This window comes from Trichosurus vulpecula, chromosome 6, assembly GCF_011100635.1.
Source record: "Trichosurus vulpecula isolate mTriVul1 chromosome 6, mTriVul1.pri, whole genome shotgun sequence".
In the NCBI taxonomy this organism is placed as follows: domain Eukaryota; kingdom Metazoa; phylum Chordata; class Mammalia; order Diprotodontia; family Phalangeridae; genus Trichosurus; species Trichosurus vulpecula.
In genome coordinates this window covers 260,732,805-260,752,050 of record NC_050578.1, presented here as the reverse complement: position 1 = coordinate 260,752,050, position 19,246 = coordinate 260,732,805, and the positions used below count along the sequence as shown (strand labels likewise).

Below are 19,246 nucleotides of genomic sequence, written 5' to 3'. Positions count from 1 at the left end.
GCTACTTGTAGGCACCTGTAAATTTTCAGTTCTTCTTAGGTGTTGTGATCCAAGAAGAGATGTTTACTCCCCTAATGGCCTATGCTATCATCTGTGAGTCACTTCAAGCACTCTTTTCTGCCTTGGAATTGTAGGAGGACTCCCTCTGTACAACAACCACAAGGTCAGCCACAGGAGTACTCCTCAGTCCAGGACTGCCAATCAGGACTGCAACCCAGATCCAAGCAGGGCAAAGTAAGAGAATCCTGCATCAGTGTCAACAAAGAGATTTCTGAACTCCTGCTCTCATCAGCCACTTTATTTACCCCACCATCTATGGGCCTGGAGCTCTGGAAGCAGCCACAGTGGCTGCCACTGCCACTGACAATTCCATCACTGCAGCCACCTTCCCTTATTGCTATTTCCAGGATTTCTTGAACTACATAATATAATATGATAGACATCCCTGGTTTACTTTGTATTTATTGGGAAAGTTTATTTTTTCCCTACTGAATATAATGCTTCCTCTTGATTTTCTTTTTCATTACAGTTGTGTCCAACTTTTTGTGACCTTATTTGGTCTTTTCTTTGCAAAGATACTAGAGTAGTTTGTTATGTCTCTTTCCATGTTATTTGACAGATGAGGAATTGAGGTAAACAGAATTCAATGATTTTTCCAGGGTCACATGGCTAGTAAGTGTCTGAGGACAGTATGAACTGAAGATGAGTCTTCCTGACTTCGGACCCCCCACTCTATCCACTGCTTCAGCTAGCTGCCTTTCCTTTTTATTTTAGTTAGACTTTTTATGTCATTAAAAGAAGTTCCCCCAGATGGTGGCTGGAAAGCAGAGACTTGCCTGCAGCTCTCCCCCAGGACCCTCCAAACACCTATAAAAATGGCTCTGAACAAATTCTCAAACTGAAGAACCCATGAAATAGTGGAGGGAAGCAAGGGTCAATCCCAGGACAGCCTGGATGGTCACTGGGTAAGGTCTATCGCAAACAGATCTGGGAGCAGAGCAGAGTGGAGCAGAGGGCTGTGCCTGGACCAACCAGATGGGGAGCCAGGCAGAACAGGCTGTACTGCTCTGAATCAGTGAGCTGTGGCAGTTACCAGACTTCTCAATCCACAAACACAAAATACAACAGAGAAGGTTAGTGGGAAAAACTGCAGGAACAAGTGAAAGGAGTTTGCCGTCTGCCAGGTCCCTGGGGTGGCAGATGTGGTGCAGCTCTGAGGCTGCTTATAGACCTACATTTGCTTCCAGCCCCAGGCCAACCTGGTGGGAGGAATTAAGTGGCATATCAGAGCTAGAATGCAGAGCCTACTTAGATCTGAGTAGCAGTTCAGGGTTGGTGGTTCTTGGGGGAGGAGAAGCACTGGTGTGGCAGATCTTGCTGTGCAGAATTGGCACAGAAAACAACAGCACAGCCCCTAAATCTTCAGACAAAGTACTCTGTACTCTACAAGCAGTCATACCCTGAACAAAAAGTTCCAGGGTCAAGTAATTGGCTGGGAACATGAATAGGCAGTCAAAACTGACTCATATTCAGACTCAGACTTTTGAATCTTTCTTTGGTGACAAAGAAGACCAAAACATACAGACAGAAGAAGTCAACAAAGTCAAAGAGCCTACATCAATAAGTCTCCAAGAAAAAAATGAACTGGTCTCAGGCCACGAAAGAGCTCAAAAAGGATTTGGAAAATCAAGTTAGAGAAGTAGAGGAAAACTTGGGAAGAGAAATGACAGTGATGTGAGACAACCATGAAAAACAAGTCAATGACTTGCTCAAGGAGACCCAAAAAAACACTGAAGAAAATAACACCTTATAAATAGACTAACTCAAATAGCAAAAGAGCTCCAAAAGCCAATAAAGAATGCCTTGAAATGCAGAATTAGCCATATGGAAAAGGAGGTCCAAAAGACCACTGAAGAAAATATTACCTTAAAAATTAGATTGGAGCAAGTGGCAGCTAATGACTTTATGAGAAATCAAGATATTATAAAACAGAACCAAAGGAATGAAAAAATGGAAGACAATGTGAAACATCTCATGGGAAAAGCCACTGACCAGGAAAATAGATGCAGGAGAGACAATTTAAAAATTATTGGACTACCTGAAAGCCATGATCAAAAAAAGAGCCTAGATATCATCTTTCAAGAAGTTATCAAGGAAAAGTGCCCTGATATTCTTGAGCCAAAAGGACAAAATAGAAATTCAAAGAATCCACCAATTGCTGCCTCAAAAAAAACCCCAAAACAAAACTACTAGGAATATTGTCACCAAATTCCAGAGTTCCCAGATCAAAGAGAAAATACTGCAATCATCCAGAAAGAAACAATGTGAGTACTGTGGAAACACAATCAGAGTAACATAAGATCTAGCAGCTTCTACATTAAGGGATTGAAAGGCTTGGAATATGATATTTCAGAGGTGAATGGAGGCAGGATTAAAACCAAGAATCACCTACCCAGAAAAACTGAGTATCATGCTCCAAGATAAAATATGAATTTTCAATAAAATAGAGGACTTCAGCCTTTCTCAGTAAAAAAAGACCAGAGCTGAATAGAAAATTTGACTTTCAAACACAAGAATAAAGAGAATCATGGAAAGGTAAACAAGTAAGAGAAATCATAAGGTACTTACTAAAGTTGAACTCTTTTGTTTACATTCCAACCTGGAAAAATGTGTGTGTAATTCATGAGACCTCAGTATTATGGTAGCTGAAGGGAATATACATATATATAGACAGAGGGCACAGGGTGAGTTGAATAGGAAGGGGAAATATCAAAAAAAATCAAATTAAGGGAGGAGACAGAAATATACTGAGAGAGGGAGAAAAGGAGAGATAGAATGGGGTAAATTATCTCACATAAAAGTGGCAAGGGAAAGCAGTTCTGTTGGAAGGGAAGAGGGGGCCATGGAGGGGGAATGAGTGAATATTGTTCCCAATGGATTTGAGCTGAGGATGGAATAACCTACACACTCAATTGGGTATCTTACCCAACAGGAAAGTAGGGAGAAGGGATAAAAATGGGGCATGATAGAAGAGAGGGCAAATGGTGGAGGAGGTAATCAAAAGCAAACACTTTCAAAAAGGTACAGGGTCCAGGAAGAAAATTGAATAAGGAGGGATAGGATAGGAAGGAGCAAAATATAGTTAATCTTTCACAACATGAGTATTGTGGAAAGGTTTTACATAATGATACACATATGGCCTATGCTGAATTGCTTGCCTTCTTAGGGAGAGTGGGTGGGGAGGTAAGAGGGGAGAGAATTTGGAACTCAAAGGTTTAAAAGCAGATGTTCAAAAAAAGTTTTTGCATGCACATAGGAAATGAGATACACAGGCAATGGGGCATAAAAATCTATCTTTCCCTACAAGAAAGTAAGGGAATAGGGGATGGGGGGGAGTGGGTGGACAGAAGGGAGGGCTGACTGGGGAATGGGGCAATCAGAATATATGCCATCTTGGAATGAGGGGAAGGTAGAAATGGGGAGAAAATTTGTAAATCAATGCTGAAAACTAAAAATATTAAATAAATAAATAACAATTAAAAATAAAAATATAATAAAAATAAAAAAAAAGAATTTCCCCCTACACCTATATTTTGTTGGCTTCACAATTTAAAGTAGTTTTATGCAAAGAGTTGCCAAAGGAACTGCTTAATGCAGCCTACAATACTCCTGATAGTGGTAAACACACAGACATTAAAATGTAATTAGGAAATATAAAAAAAAATAGAATATGTTTTGATATTAATATGATATTCATCTATAATTCTCCTGAGCTTTATCATTCTCTAATGGATGTACTAAACCTTTATTTATCTAATAAAAATAATGTAATAAGAAGCCTTTATTCATAATTTTTGAGAATATGCATAGTTTTGGTAATAGTTATTTTTCCAAGTTGGGTAGAATTCTCTTGTGATTCCATGCTGATCAAGAAGACTTTCTGTTTTAGTTGTATTTTTTTTAATATTATGACTAGCTTTTTTTTAGTTTTTTTTTTTCTTCCAACCTCTCCTTTGAAAGTTCCTTTACAGCTAGTCATATTTCTTTTTCTGAGATTGGTTTATTACTCTCTCTATTTGATCATCTATTTATTTTTATACATTATGCTTTTAAAATTATTCTTCTCTTTAACCTGGGTCCTCTGTTTTGTTAGCCTTTAGTTGTATGTTTTAGGCTCTGATAACTCTTTTTAAATATTTCTCAATTTGTCATTATCATTGTTCACTCACTATTAGGTTTATTTACTTATTTTTCATCTTTTAAATTAGATTATCTTATAAATTTTATTTATATTTTTCAAGAACAAGCATTTAGTCTATCATTCTGTAAATTTTGATCTATTTATCCTCTTTTAATCTCATTTTTTGCTAATTTTAGATTCTTCTACTTCCCCCATAATTAACATTATATGATATATATTATTTATACTATATCATATTTATTCAGTTAACAAATTTTCTTGTTTGTATTTTGCTCATTATATATTTATAGGGATATATTACATATTATATATATATTATATTTATATGCATATTTATAGGGATATATTCCTATGTCCTTATATTTATAAGGATATATTCCCCCTCCCCCACAGTATGGATCTAGTTGCATACTAGAAAATTTGGTATGTTGTTTCATTAATACCTTTTATTGATTTGTTGATCTTGTCTTTTACACAGAAATAAAACTTAATCCCACCTAGATCACCTAATTATACTACTTGATCGTCCTTTCACTGCTTGTACCTGACCCACCCCACACTATTTACCACTCCTTAATCCCAACCAGATCCTTTCCCTGTCCTTTTTGTGTATAAACTTCAGTCTCATCCCCATTAAGTTGGAGATTCACCAGAAACCCTGCCCAATTCTATTGGCTTTACAATGAACTGCCCTTTGAATGGAAGAAGGCTTGACTTCTTGAATGCTTTCCAGGCAGTCTTGCCCTGTACCCTGACATTTTGAGGTTTTCCAGCACCTGCTGGAGAATGGTAGAGAATTTGTGTCACTCCTCTCCCACCTCTGAATTCACCCTCCCTGACCTGGTGATAGGAAGGAGGTAAAGTGTCAGCAGCTGCATCAGGACCCTTTGCACCCTGTAGCCTGTCTGGAAATCCTGGAAGTAACCTCCAAGTTCAGCACATTTTACTCACCCCCCTTCCCCAACAGCTGCATGCAGCATCTGCAGCTTGGAAAATGGTATGGGCCAAGGCAGTATGGGGTAAGATGTCAGCCATTCTCTGCACTTGGTAAGCCCACTCTTTTAAACTTGTAGTGTTAACATGTTAATGATGAGATGCTGACTCGCTGTGTGAAGTAATTTGGAAATGCATTTGACAAAATTTGATGTCACTTGATTGCTAATGGGTTTGTTTCAAGTTTCAAATGGGTAAGCATTTTTATCAGCTATGTCAAGCAACTTTTCATAACTTGGATGTTATTAAAGTATGAACTAAGAGAAAATAAAGACAGTTGAAAAAATTGTTTCTCTGATAACCCTGTCTTATAACACTTGGTAACTTCCATTTATAAAACTGGGCACTTTCCTCTTTGCCTGTAGTTAAGAAGAAGTTGGAGATAAAACAATTTGGCTTTCAGTTCTAAAAATTGTAAGATTATTAACTGAGATATTGGTGTTGTTTTTAATGCTGAAACCTAAAACCGGTAATTGATTACTATGTTGTGGAAAGGAGGAGATGAGGTGAAAGCCTGATCCAGTTGAGTTCTGCCCATTCAGAGGAGCCCTCAGGGCTAGTCAAAAGGCGTAGCCCACAGCAGTTCTAAAGGCAGATGGTGTGGATAGGAAGCCTCTTCTCTTGGGTCTCAGTCAGTCCCCTTTATTTTGTAAACTTGCCAAAGATCTTTTTTTGGGTTATGGAATTTCTAAATAATTAACTTGCCTTGGTGAGAATTTGAAAGTATATAGAAATTACCTGTAACAATTGACTTTTAAACCAGACAAATTTAAATTTGAGATGTAAGTCCTGGAAAATTTTCCCCCCAAGCTGTGATAAATGAAACTTACTGTTCGAGGTAGAGGTCTGGAAAAGCTGAGAGGGCAGTTTTTAACCTCAGCCTAAGATGGGGGTTCTGGCTGAATGATAAATTATTATAGAAGATCTTCCATATTATAGTGTAAGCCTGGCTTTTCTTCCTTCCCCCCAGCCTATCCCCCAGCTCCTGCAAGATCTTTAAACTTTCCAGCTTGGAATAAAGAATCAGGCTTTTCTCTCCAACTGATAAATCTTTAATAAGAATGAACCTCTCAGACATTCATCTCTGGCTCATAGGCCCAAACAAAGAGTGGAATACACTACCACTAGGAGACAGATAGGTCTTGAGCAAAAGACAGGAAATTCTGAAACTGCTTCTTGAGGACGTAGCCAGTTCTCAAAAACAAAATGATTGACAAGATCGTCCCTTTCTGAGAGGAGTGGCTACCCTCTCTGGCAGGGAATACCCAGGACAGTTAGCACTAAGCCTTCCTTGTTCAGGACACTATAAAAGTCTCCACATGGAATAAGCACATGAGATCTCACCCATGGGGAGGATGCTTTGCCTGGGACCACCCTCCTTTCCAGGGCCTTGATCGAACCATGTAAACCAGGATCTCCTCAGCTTTGAGAGGATCAAGTGCTGGAGTTCCTTTGGGATGTGATGAATCTATGTCATCTGTGTCTTTGTCTTTGTTGTGTTAACTGTGTTTGTCCAAGTATTTCCCCTGTCTTTCAATAAAAATTATGTTCTGTGGGGAGTGTGCTTTATTGCCAGCATGAATCCAAATCTGAACCTAATTTAGCTTAACCTAACACTGGCTCAGTTTCCCCATGGTGTTTTTTAAAATGACTCTTACCTACCCGGCTATTCCTGAGTCCAGCTAGTAGGTGGAATCAGTAATTACTTCCATGCTTTATTCTTTTATAGTAAATTTCTATTATAAGAGCAAATGATTAGTAAAAGATATGACCACAATGCAAGTACATGAGATCTTGCTGTTTTGCCCTGAATGTGTAGTCATTCCATATCCCAAACAACTGGGTAAATTAGTAGTACGGTTTGTCATCTACCTGCCAGTATAGTCATGTGAAATATTATCCTATAAACTAAGTCTGGGATAATAAAATGTTTGTTTAAGATCTGAGCTATTAAGCCTAAATTATACTTCTTTCTATATCCTAAACAACTTGGGAATTGTATATTGCTATTAATTACTGAAATTAAATAAGAAACATCTTCAGTTTTGTTTGAGGAAGAGAATTTCAATGCATTTAATTTTCTTAGAGGGAGGTAACCTATAGAAAAATGGATATTTGTCCTAGACATTTCTTACATATCCTCCCACGTCTTTTGTTATAATTGGCAAATTCATTTGTATAACTATTGAACACAAGGGTAGAAAATGTTTACATGCAAGAATGTTGTTTATTTGTGTTTTTCTTTCTAGGACTGAATCTCAATAGTATCTGATCCTCTAAAGGAGCTAGAATCAGAGTGGCAACTTCACAGAAAGTAACAAAATCAGACAATCCTGTATGTTAAATGTGAATTATTCTAATGGCACTTTTGCTTTCTTTCTTTGTTTTCCTTCCATTCTGACATCACCTCCAATTTTCCCTATATTTCAGCCCTACATATTGAACTCGCTTTTCAGATTTGTCTTCTAAACTCTGGGCCATGCCCCTACAGTTGTTAGAAAACAGTGGGTACCAACCCATGTTTTGCTCATCCCATCATCCCCAGGATGGAACCTGTGCTCAGTTCCAGTTAGCCTCCTCCCCGAGACCCCCTAAAAGCAGGGACAGATATAAGACCTTTGCAAACAGGAAGCAGCTTCAGAAGCTAAGACCTTTACCCCTTACCCCAAAAGATTTCGGGTCCCATTTGTTTGAGGGGGAATGATGGGGTGATGGGACCTGGACCCCTAAAAGGAAAAGACCATGCTTTTGAAAGCAACCAAGTCTCCAGATTTTCCCATATATTACAGCAGCCCAGATCACTGGTGTCTCCACCCAAGGGGATGCCCATCAATTGATGAATGACTAAATAAATTGTTGTATATGAATAGAATGGAATACTATTGTGCTATGAGAAATGAAGAGCTGGACTTCATTATAACCTGCAGTGACTTACACGAACTGATGCTGAGTGAGGGGAGCAGAACCAGGAGATAATTATACATGGTTATAGAGACATGGTATATGTAAGGACCAACTTTGATAGACTTGCCTCCTCTCAGTGGGGACAGCTTTTATAGGTAACTTTAACACAATTCACATACCTACACCTCAGCAAAAAGGTTCGGCCAATGTATCTCCATTCCTTGCCAAGGTAGCAGGATCTTGACAAAAGCAGGTGATGCAATCGCTTTCTTTGCCTAAAGTAGCTTCCCCCAACAATGGTTAATAAGCAGGGCTGGGAACCATGGGTTACTGAGTAAATTTAGTTTTCAAAATATATTGTCTCTGTTTCAGTATCATCACTTTTATAGTTCTGTTTTGACTCCTCTGCTTTTAGATTATTTCCTTTCTGTTGTTGTTTCCCTGTGTTTGTTTATTTTTCTCGAATATCTGTTTTCCATATGATAGATTTTGAAATGGTCCCTGTGCCTCAAGTACACTTTAGTTCCCAATCCAGTCCACCCTTCTCCAAAGTGCAAAATGATTTTCTGAAAGTATGTGCCCCCCTGCTCCTTCAATATATTCTGCAGTGACTATTCATTAAATATTTAACTTCAATAGAAAGGTCATTTATTTGGAATTTAAGGTTTTCACAACATAGTCCCTTCCCATCTTTCTGGTTTTCTAAGGCATTACTTCCCTCCACACTCTCTAAGGTCTAGCTATACTGACCAACTTGCTGGTCCCCACACATGTCACTTTAACTTTTCTTCTCTAAAGCTTTGTATGAACTATCTTAAATATCTGGAATTATCTCCTTCTTCAACTACATGCTTTTGAATCCCTGGCTTCTGCCTTGAAGAAAGCTGAACAGCAAACATCTCTAGACAGCCTTCCATCTCTCCACAGTTCTTATCCATTCTGTTACTTTACATGTAGCTTGTGTGTGTGTGCATGTTTGTATGTTTGTGTACCTATGTATATTCTTCTTATTTCACAATTAGAATATAAGTTTCTTGTTTGTATGTGCTGGTTTTTTTTTTCCTTCTTTTATTTGTATTCCAGGACTTTACCCCAATGCTTGGCATTTAGTAAATGCTTTATTTTAATGCTCATTGATTGAATGGCTGACGCTGGATGGTATAATTAGTGCAAAACGAAATGATTTATTGAAATGATATATCTTTAAAAAGTAGTAACACCATTTTCCCCCAATAACTTGGAGTATTCCACAAATATAAATTGCTGTCCATGGAGTCCATAATTGGAGAGACACACGGGAATAGATTTAGCCAAGGCAATACATAATAGTAAAAATATTTAGAGTTTATATGGTTATTGTTGTTGTTGTTTGTCCTTCATTCTCCAAGAGGATTCATGACATCCAAAGGGTGATGTCTTGAATTGCTCATGGATTGGATTTAAGTGAGGCAGAGCTGTGCAAAGTTATCGGTCTCACTCTCTTCTCCAAAGTGATCACAAGCCAGTAACCAGACAAAGACCCAGACAACTGGTGATGGCTAAGGATGCAGTGGGTGACATTGGCCTTTCTAAATAAAGGTCTTTCTCAGGTCTCAGTTTGTTTAAGGCCATGACCATTCAATGACTAAGGGCTAGGTAAGAACTGACACAAAAGATGGCAAAATGCACCATAACAAAGGTATTAATCTGGTAGGGCAAGATCTTTGAAGTAGAAACTCTGGCTGGCACAGAAAAATAATCACTATTTGCACTTCTATGCCATCAAAATCTAAACAGTAAGCAAGAGAGTCTCAGGTTGGGGCTGTTACTGGCTATTCAAAGAAAGCTAGAGTGATTGGAGTTTAGAGACCATAGGTAGGTAGTTCCCTTTAAAACACAATGGGCTTTTTAAAAGCCTGTTTTTTTTTTCCAGAGGTATATCTGGAGAAATAAAAAAAATGAAAGCTGTACAGGACAAAAGGTATATTATCTCAGATTATTTGGAAAAAATAAGAAGAAAAAAAGGAGAAGGAGGAGGAGTAAGGAGAGGAGAGGAAGAAGAGGAGGAAGAAGAGAAAGAAGAGGAGAAAGAAGCAGAAAAGCAGGAAGAAAAAGAATAGGAAGGAGAAGAAGAGGAAAAAGGATGATGAAGAGGAGAAAGAGTAGAAAAGGAGGAGGAGGAATCACTTGTATTGAGTGCTTAGTTTGCTCTGCACAAGTTGGTACATTTTTTATGTTTCTCTGAATTCATTTTACCCTAATTATGATCAATGCCACATAATACCAGACAGAGTTCAGCCAGTAACCCTAATCAGGTGGACTTCTGACCACAGACTAGACTCATACCAACAGATTTACTACAAACCCCTCACCAGACCATTCAACCAGTTCTATTACAACACAACAGATTTGAAGAGTTAAAATAGTGGAACTGCTGCACTGACATATGTTCCTAATAGGACCAATTATTAATCCTCAGAGGACATTACAGGCCAATATGTCACCCAGTCCCTACACTGAATGCAGTTTACATTAAATCTCCCATTACTGTGAGTGAGAAAAGATTTGAAAAAGATTGGCTGGAATGTTTCCTTGCCAGAACCATTTCCAGAAAGCAGTGTCTCCCACTGATAGCTTTACTTTATGTTTTCCTTGCCCCTACTCCTGGTTAATGAGTAATGGAAAAGGGAGAAATCTACATGATAAAATTTAAAGGAACATGCTCAGCTGGACTTGGGCAGTAAGAGAAATACCATTGGAGGAACTGACTTCAGGAGGGGATGTCTAATCCAAGGACTTTTAAGCCACTGCTGTTCTCATGGTACCTGTAAAACTGATTTTAAACATTTTTTCCAGTTTTTAATACGTATTTTGTATTATTAGAGGTAAATCTGGTTATATCTCAAATCTTATGCTTTTGACTATTTTTTCCAGATATTTTATGAGAAAGATATTATCAAAAGGAGAGACAGAGACACATAAACACACAAACAGAGACACAGAAAGATGGAGACACACAGAGAGACAGTCAGAGAGAGAGTCATGGAGATCCACAGAGAGGGACAGAGAAAAAGAGCAGGGGAGAGGGAGAGGGAGAGAAAGAGAAAGAAAGAGAAAGAGAATGAATGTGTATGGGGTGGAACTGACAATTCTTTTTGGTTTTCTGAAATATGTTTGATCTTAAATCTATATGACTGTTCTATGTATGGCAATGTAGGTGCTGCACACAATAAGTTGGGAAAGTGGATATCCAACAGAAAGTACTGGACAAAATGAGATATTGAACCAATGACCTGTGTTCAAATCCTGCCTCAAATATTTATTAATTATATAACTTTGGACAAGTCACTCCCCGTGCTTTAGTTACTCCATCTATAAAATGACAGTTTTGGAACTGATCATCTCTCAGGCCATTTCCATCTCAAAATCCTATAATTCTGCCTCCCTAAGACACAGTCACAAAATTTTCAGTTTCTACTCCTATGTATTCTAATTCTCTCCTCTGAAATGTGGGTTTGTCTGTGTGTGTGTGTGTGTGTGTGTGTGTGTGTGTATGTGTGTGTGTGTGTTTAATTTTATCAAAGTGATTTTATGATGTCTATGATTACAATATCATATATGCCTTGTTATGAAGAAAAAAAATCAAAAGCCATTTACATTTCAAAAGGATACATTTGAAAAAAAAATTACCCATGACAGTGCATACAGTGAGTTATTCTCAAACTAATTTCTTCTTATTTAACTTATCAACTTCTCACCCCACATCCAACAAAAGAGAAATAAAGAAACACGGAACAAGGTCGTAGGAATAGTTGCAATCTAAATTCATTTGTCAATTTTTTTATCCCTAAGATGAGACTATCTGCATTCTTCAAGTACATTTCATATGAGCATCACCATCTCTATTCTATTCTGGACTGTATACAGGCGTGTGAACAACACGTTAAGGTTTCAAAAAGATTCTCTGTACAATAACACTATAACGTCGGTGATGTATGATCATTCTCATCTAACAGATTAAGAAATAGAGGCTTGGATAATTTAAATGACTTTTATAAGGTTAGTCTCTGATTTGGATTTTAACCCTCACTTCCTGATCCCAAGATCAGATCTCATTCTACTCTGCTTCTCAAAAAGCATTTGCCAATATTACCAGCTGAACTAGAAAACAGGGATCAAAGCACAAAAGGGCAAAAATGAAACAAAAAACAAAGAAACACAAGTCAGTAGCTCTCAGCCCCTTAGTCTAGCTGCACTAGAGAGGTGGTGGTTTCTTACCCAGCATTGTAGTGAAGATTGTTGCTGTTTGTGTTGAGTAGAGCTAAAAGGCTCTTCTTTTGTGACTTTAGCCAAGCTATGTAATCCTTTTAAATCTATTGTTTTACTTGACAGATGATTGTGCTGGATTAGACCCATATTGCCTAGCACATAAAATGCTTATTTTCATGACTTGACTTCATCCTGAAGATACTATGATTTCACAGTAAATGCCAAAACCTGTGGTTATGCATAATAATTTAATATGCCTAATTATAAAAACAAATTATGAATGATACTTAAATAGACCTTTAATAATTACAAATAATTACATATAATGATATTTATATGTGTATATATACATGCAGAAATGTATACATGTATGTATATATCTGTCTCATTAAGCTCCCATGAATCTCTATGATATAGAGTCCCAGGGGTGTCTTCATGTGGCTAGAAGCAGCAGATTTACCACTCTTGATTGTAGACACTGTTTTGGGGTTAGAGGACTAAGGCTGTGCCAGGTCAGGAGGCTTGCCCAGAATCGCACAGTTAGTCATTGATAGAATAGAGCTGGAATTCAAATCTTGCTTTTACCTGATTCCAAATGAACTAAGCACATAAACATTTCTTCATCCTCAGAGTGTATTTGTAGAATTTGGATACTGAAAGATACTTAGTGTCCTCACGCAGTGCTGAAATTAGTTACTGGAATTCAGGACTTTGGCTATATCCACAAATAAACAGAGGTAAGACTAGGAATGGAAGGATCATAGATTTAGAGCTGAAAGGGACCTTAAATACCCTCAGTCTCACTCTTCTCATTTTATGGCTGAGGAAGCTGATGACCAGTGAGGATAAGTGACTTACCCTGGGTCATCCAGCTAATAAGCGGATGAGTGAGGAAGCATTTGAACCCAGATCTTCCGGATTCAAAGTCCAGTGTTTAATCAACAATATCATGGTTTCCCTAAAGGCCCCTTTAAGCCACTGAATGCACATAAAACTCTGTACCTGACAGGATCTAAGAGTTGGTCGGAAACTCATAGTTCATGTTTTCCAGTGCCTAATGGATCAAAAATCCTGTTTGCAACCTAACTGAGAAGTGGTCATCCAGCCTTAGCTCAAGGTCTTATTCATAATGTAAGCCACTGCACTTTGATGTTGCTCTAATTATCAGGAAATTAATCCTTATAATTAAGTCCAAATATATATCTTTGTAATTTCCATCTCTTCTCCCTCATTTTATCTCTGTCAAGCAGAATGTCTCTTACCTCATCCATGTATTAACCCCTCAAATAATGGAAGATGTAATATCACCCCTCCCTGCCCCCACTACCAGATCCCACTCTTCTCTCATCCAGGTTAAAAAATATGAGTACTTTCAACCATTACTGATATGACATGATTTCTAAAAGTCCTTCACCAGTCTTGTCATCCTTGTTGGACATGCTCCAGCTTATCAATGTACTTCCTAAAATGTGGCACACAGCCACATGTCTTCTTAGTAGAGAAAAAGCAGCCAGAATATTAACTATCTCATTTTGCAATTATGCTTCTCAGTGAAGCATAAGGTAGTATGATTTTTTGTTGCTGTGTTTTATCTGTTGTGTCTTACAATTTAAACCCCTTACATCTTTCTCGTATAAATAGCTGCCTACTGATAATGGTGGATGTTTGCTTTTCCATGTTCCCTTGCTCTCTCATCTGTCCCCACATCATAGGAGCTCACCTCCCTTGCCTCTTAGAGGTTATTCTTCTGGATATTCTAACAAATTCACAGGTAATTAGGTATATCTTCAAAGGAATCACACACAAGAAATTCGTGAAGCAAACCAAGGTCCAAATTCAAACCACTTGGGGGTAAAATGCTTGAACTGGCTTAGGATTTTGGTATACATGGAACACAACATGGAACCGCAAATTTTCATTAATAACCAGCCACACATACCTGAGCAATAGGAACCAAAAAGTCTGGAAACCAAATTGGATTTAATGGTACAGCTGTTTTTCTCCCCTAAAATGTGCATATTTGCTACATTTTTGTGTTTTTTTTTTCATTTTATAAAAACTAAGAGAGGTGGGGGGAGAGGAGGGATATTGGAAAAAGAAAATAAAGGAAAAAGGGTCATTAAATGATTTCAAAATGAACAGAAGAGAGCAGAAAGATAAAAAAGAAAACAGAGAAGCAGGAAATATTTGAAAGTTACGTGTCGAATTAAAGAAATTTTTAAAATGATTAAATAAAGTTAAATGTTTAACTTACATGCTCAAAAGGGAAATTAAGCTATGTATAATCAAGATTTGAATTTTAATCTGCAATCCTCATTGTTCCAATTTGTATATGGTAATGTTCTTGTTATTTGGTGTCTGCTAAGTGTGGCATAGGAAAAATAATAAAACGGTTTTATGGTAATTAGGTTTGGAGTTACAAGACACTTTAGTGATCTTCTGGTTAAATTCTCTTATTTTATAGAGAAGGAAATTGAGTCTAAGAATGGTTAAGAAACTAGCTCTGAGTCATAAAGTTGGGAAATATTAGGATTCAATTTCAAGTTGAGTTTCACTGAATCCAAAACCATTGCAGATTCTTATTTTCCTTGCTGTCTCCCATTCTTTTCTTCTTGATATTAGATGGCAGATAAAGGACCGATGAGTAGAAAACAATTCTATTTGCTCATTGTAGGAATATTTTCTCAAGGAGTATAACTATCAGAAAATTTAGTGTTTTACCTGCATAGGTTGTATGATATTCATCACTAGAGATCTTCAGGGTGAACAATCTCTTGTTCCTTGTCAGAATATATTTAGGATGTGGACACTTTCAGTTTCTAAGAATTAATTTTAATAAATAATCTTCACAAGTACAGACAGGGTGGACCTGGGAAACGAATACTGCATGTGGGGGAAGAAAAGATGTTGGGATTTTGGTGGACTTCAAATTTGATATGAGTCAACCTTATCTAGGACAACAGAGAAAGCAAAAGCAACTTTGGTTATAAGTAAGAATACTGCATCTAGGATTAGCAGGTGATAGTCCTGTTACCACATTCTGAAATGGACAGATTATGTCTAAAGAATTGAATCCAATTCTGGATACCACATTTAAGAAAATGTGGATGAAGTAGAGAGAAGGATGGGAAGAGGCCTTCATGGGGCAGTGGAGGCTGTTTATGTGGATGATAAATGAGTCTTCTTTTGCTTAACAAGAACAATGGATGGCATTTTAAAGAAGAGAATTTGGGCTGAACACACATATATATATATATATATATATATATATATATATATATATATATATATTTTTTAAATCTAAAAAAAGAGCAATCCTGAAATGTAATAAGTTACATTAGAAGGCAGTAGATTCTGCCTCATACAGAGCCTGAGTCGACACTTATCAGACATGTTGTAGAGGGATTTTTGAGGGGGAGGCAAAAATGAGAAAAATTATTTAAAATAGACATCTAAAATTGTTAGAACTCTGAGATATTGACTAACATCTTGTCATATCTCTGGCTATATGATATGGTGTGTGTGTATGTGTGTGTATCTGTATGTGTATGAAAGAGACAGACATAGAGACAGAGACAGAAAGGGAGATAGAGATAACTTATTTTCCAAGGGAATATAATATGGATTTAATATGTTATAACATCTTGGAACATATAACATAAAGTTGGCTTTGAAAATAAGAACTGTATATTTGTCCCAAGGTCATGTCTTTGCTGAATGTTTCTGTGCCCCCACCCAAAAAATAGAGCTTCAACCAGAAAAAGAAAAAGAAAAGAAGAAAAGGAAACACCTGTAGAGGGTGAAGAAGTGGTGAAAAGAATGATGGATTCTCTTAGACATGGCCTCTTTAGCCCAAGGCCTAGACTAGTGACTTATCCTTTGCAAGAACGTTTTGTACTATGTACAAAATGTGATTCACCTAGGAAGCTATAACAAGACAGAGTCACATATTAAATTCCAAGGGTAATTAATTTTAATTCTCTCTTTTCAAGTGAATTAAGTCTAATCAGTTTATTTCTCACATTTTTATACAGAAGAAGAGCATGAACAATGTGACTGAATTCATTCTCCTGGGCCTTACACAGAATCCAGAGATGCAGAAAGTCTTATTTGTGGTGTTTTTGCTCATCTATTTGGCAACACTGGCAGGCAACCTGCTCATTATCGTCACCATCATCACTAGCCAGACTTTGGGTTCCCCCATGTACTACTTTCTATCATACCTGTCCTTCATAGATTGCTGCTGTTCATCTTCCTCAGCCCCTAAAATGATACTTGACTCATTCTATGAGAAGAAAACCATCTCCTTTAATGGGTGTATGGTCCAGCTCTTTACAGAACATTTCTTTGGTAGTGTTGAGATCATCCTGCTCACCGTTATGGCCTATGACCGCTACGTGGCAATTTGTAAACCTCTGCACTATACCATGATTATGAGCCAGAGGCTCTGTTCCCTTCTGGTGGGGGTAGCCTGGGCTGGGGGCTTTCTCCATGGATTAATACAGGTTCTCATCACAGTCTGGCTCCCTTTCTGTGGCCCCAATATCATAGATCATTATATATGTGATTTATTTCCTTTGCTTCATCTTGTTTGCATGGACACTCATGTGCTGGGTCTATTTGTTGCAGCAAACAGTGGTTTCATCTGCCTCTTAAACTTTCTCCTCTTGATGGCTTCCTATGTAGTCATCTTGACCTCCCTAAAATCTCACAGCCTGGAGGGGAGACTCAAAGCCCTCTCTACCTGTGTCTCCCATATTACTGTGGTCCTCTTATTCTTTATTCCTTGTATATTTGTGTATCTTCGGCCAATGATCATCTTCCCCATTGATAAGGCTATGACTATTTTTTATTCAATGATAACCCCCATGTTAAACCCCTTAATCTATACATTGAGGAATACAGAGGTAAAGATTGCCATGAAGAACTTATGGAGTCAAAGAATGATCTCATGTAAGAATTTTTTTTTTTGTGAAGGGCTGAACATGAAATTACCTGAATACTAAAATTCTCTCTCTCTCTCTCTCTCTGTCTCTCTCTCTCTCTCTCAATCTCTCTGTCTCTGTCTCTCTCTGTCTCTCTCTCTCTCTGTCTGCCTCTCTCTCATGCACATGCTCACACCACACACACACACACACACACACACACACACACACACACACAATTGGAATGAAGAGACTTGCCCAGGATCACACAGCAAATAAGTGTCTGAGACTGGGTTTGAATTCAGATCCTCCTGACTCCAGGGCTGTTACTCTAGCAACTGTGTCATCTAGCTGCACCCATACTGGAATTCTAGAAATAATCATGTTTTGTTGATGAAAAGGATATTGACTTTTCTTTTAAATAATATATTTAGGGAAGGCAAATATAAAACTATTTTTCATGTTTTAAATGTTCATCCTTCAAATACTATGTGGCTGCTTCATATGCTTATAGTACAGCCAAAATTTCATGCCCAATAGAGTAGAAGTTGGCCTTGTTTTTAAGAAAAACCTGAATTCAAGTTCTTCTGCCATACAAATGGGATGTGTTCATCGGCAAACTACTTAGCATCTCAATATCCCTAGAGAATTCTCTCAAACTACAGGTTTCAGATTGGCGTGCCAATCTTCATTGGTGGAGGATTTTTTTTAAATCACCACGAATACTCCATAATATTGGCTTCAGAGATCTAAACAATACCACATGCTACATTTACATAAGATGTTCATTTGATTGAGATTTGTTGCCATTTTTGAAACTCATCTGCAGACAATCTTTGGGCTTGATTTTTTTCCCCTACAAATCAGTTTGACAATTTCTTTTGGCTCTATGATTTAATCACCTCTTTTGCTTTCTTTCATAATGCTTCCTATTCAAATTTTCAGAACGGGCCCTCCACTACATGACATTCAATGAATGTATACAATGTATTGCTTACTTAAAGAAGGAAAAAAAAATTGAGATATTTTCTTTATGTACAGAATTGCAAAGCCCATTTTTAACTCAGGTGGAAGATTGGACTAAGGGGTCTACCTCCCAGATTCTGTGACTGACGTTTTCTTCTCCCTCCTCTTTGGGGTCATAATGTAATGAATTAGGCAAGATTTTTAGAGTCTTATTTTAAGAAACTCCCTCATCCAGCTTTTTTTTCAGAACCAAGGATAGGACACATAGACCCAGAAACTGAAAAGGAACACTCAGAGGAAATCAATAAGAGAGGTGATTTAAATTTTATAAATCTCTATCACTTATATTATTGATTATGTCTTTCACTTGATAAATAAACTCCATCTTCTGTCTATCTATTTTTACTAGGGAAGAAATTCTGTTCCCTGAAATTACTGGATTTTTAAATTTAACATATATCAGAAAGCATTCCCACATATGAACTAAGGTAATAGTTGCTCTGTCTCTAGTTTATCCTTGAAATGAACTGTCTTATAAATTTAGCCCATATAGTTTCTGGGGATCCTTAACCTAACTTCCACTCACAATGCAGAGTTGAGCCCACTGATCATATCTTCTTTGTCCCTTTAGAGCTCAAAGAGGTAGTCCTAAAGTTTAGGATGTTTCTCCTAATGCTGTCAGCTCAAGCTCTCCTTGCTGTTAATTCCACTCAATATGAGTAACCAATTATCAATTCAATATAAGCTGATTAATGACAACTAACATATCATTAATATTACTAACTACATTGATTAGTGTTATATCTTTTCATCAATTAACCTCAACTAGCGTTTACAAAATAAGGCTGTATAATGAGGAAAAAACACTATGGATCACAATTTCAAAAAAATTGGTAGAAAGAACTAGTAGGATTGGTTTTATGAAATCACACAGAGCTTTCAATAATTTCAACATTCTGAAATCACAAATCATTCATTTAATGTCAATATTTTTCCAGTAATGTTATAG

At 37.3% G+C, this 19,246-nt stretch overlaps 1 protein-coding gene across 1 annotated transcript; it reads left to right on the top strand.

The window, feature by feature from the left end:
• The first annotated feature begins 16,380 nt into the window (after positions 1–16,380).
• LOC118854994 (olfactory receptor 4C12-like) lies at positions 16,381–17,352 on the top strand. The gene has a single exon (XM_036765147.1). It carries the CDS (start codon positions 16,390–16,392, stop codon positions 17,350–17,352), a length of 963 nt encoding a protein of 320 aa, XP_036621042.1. The 5' UTR covers positions 16,381–16,389.
• The last annotated feature ends 1,894 nt before the right edge of the window (positions 17,353–19,246 follow it).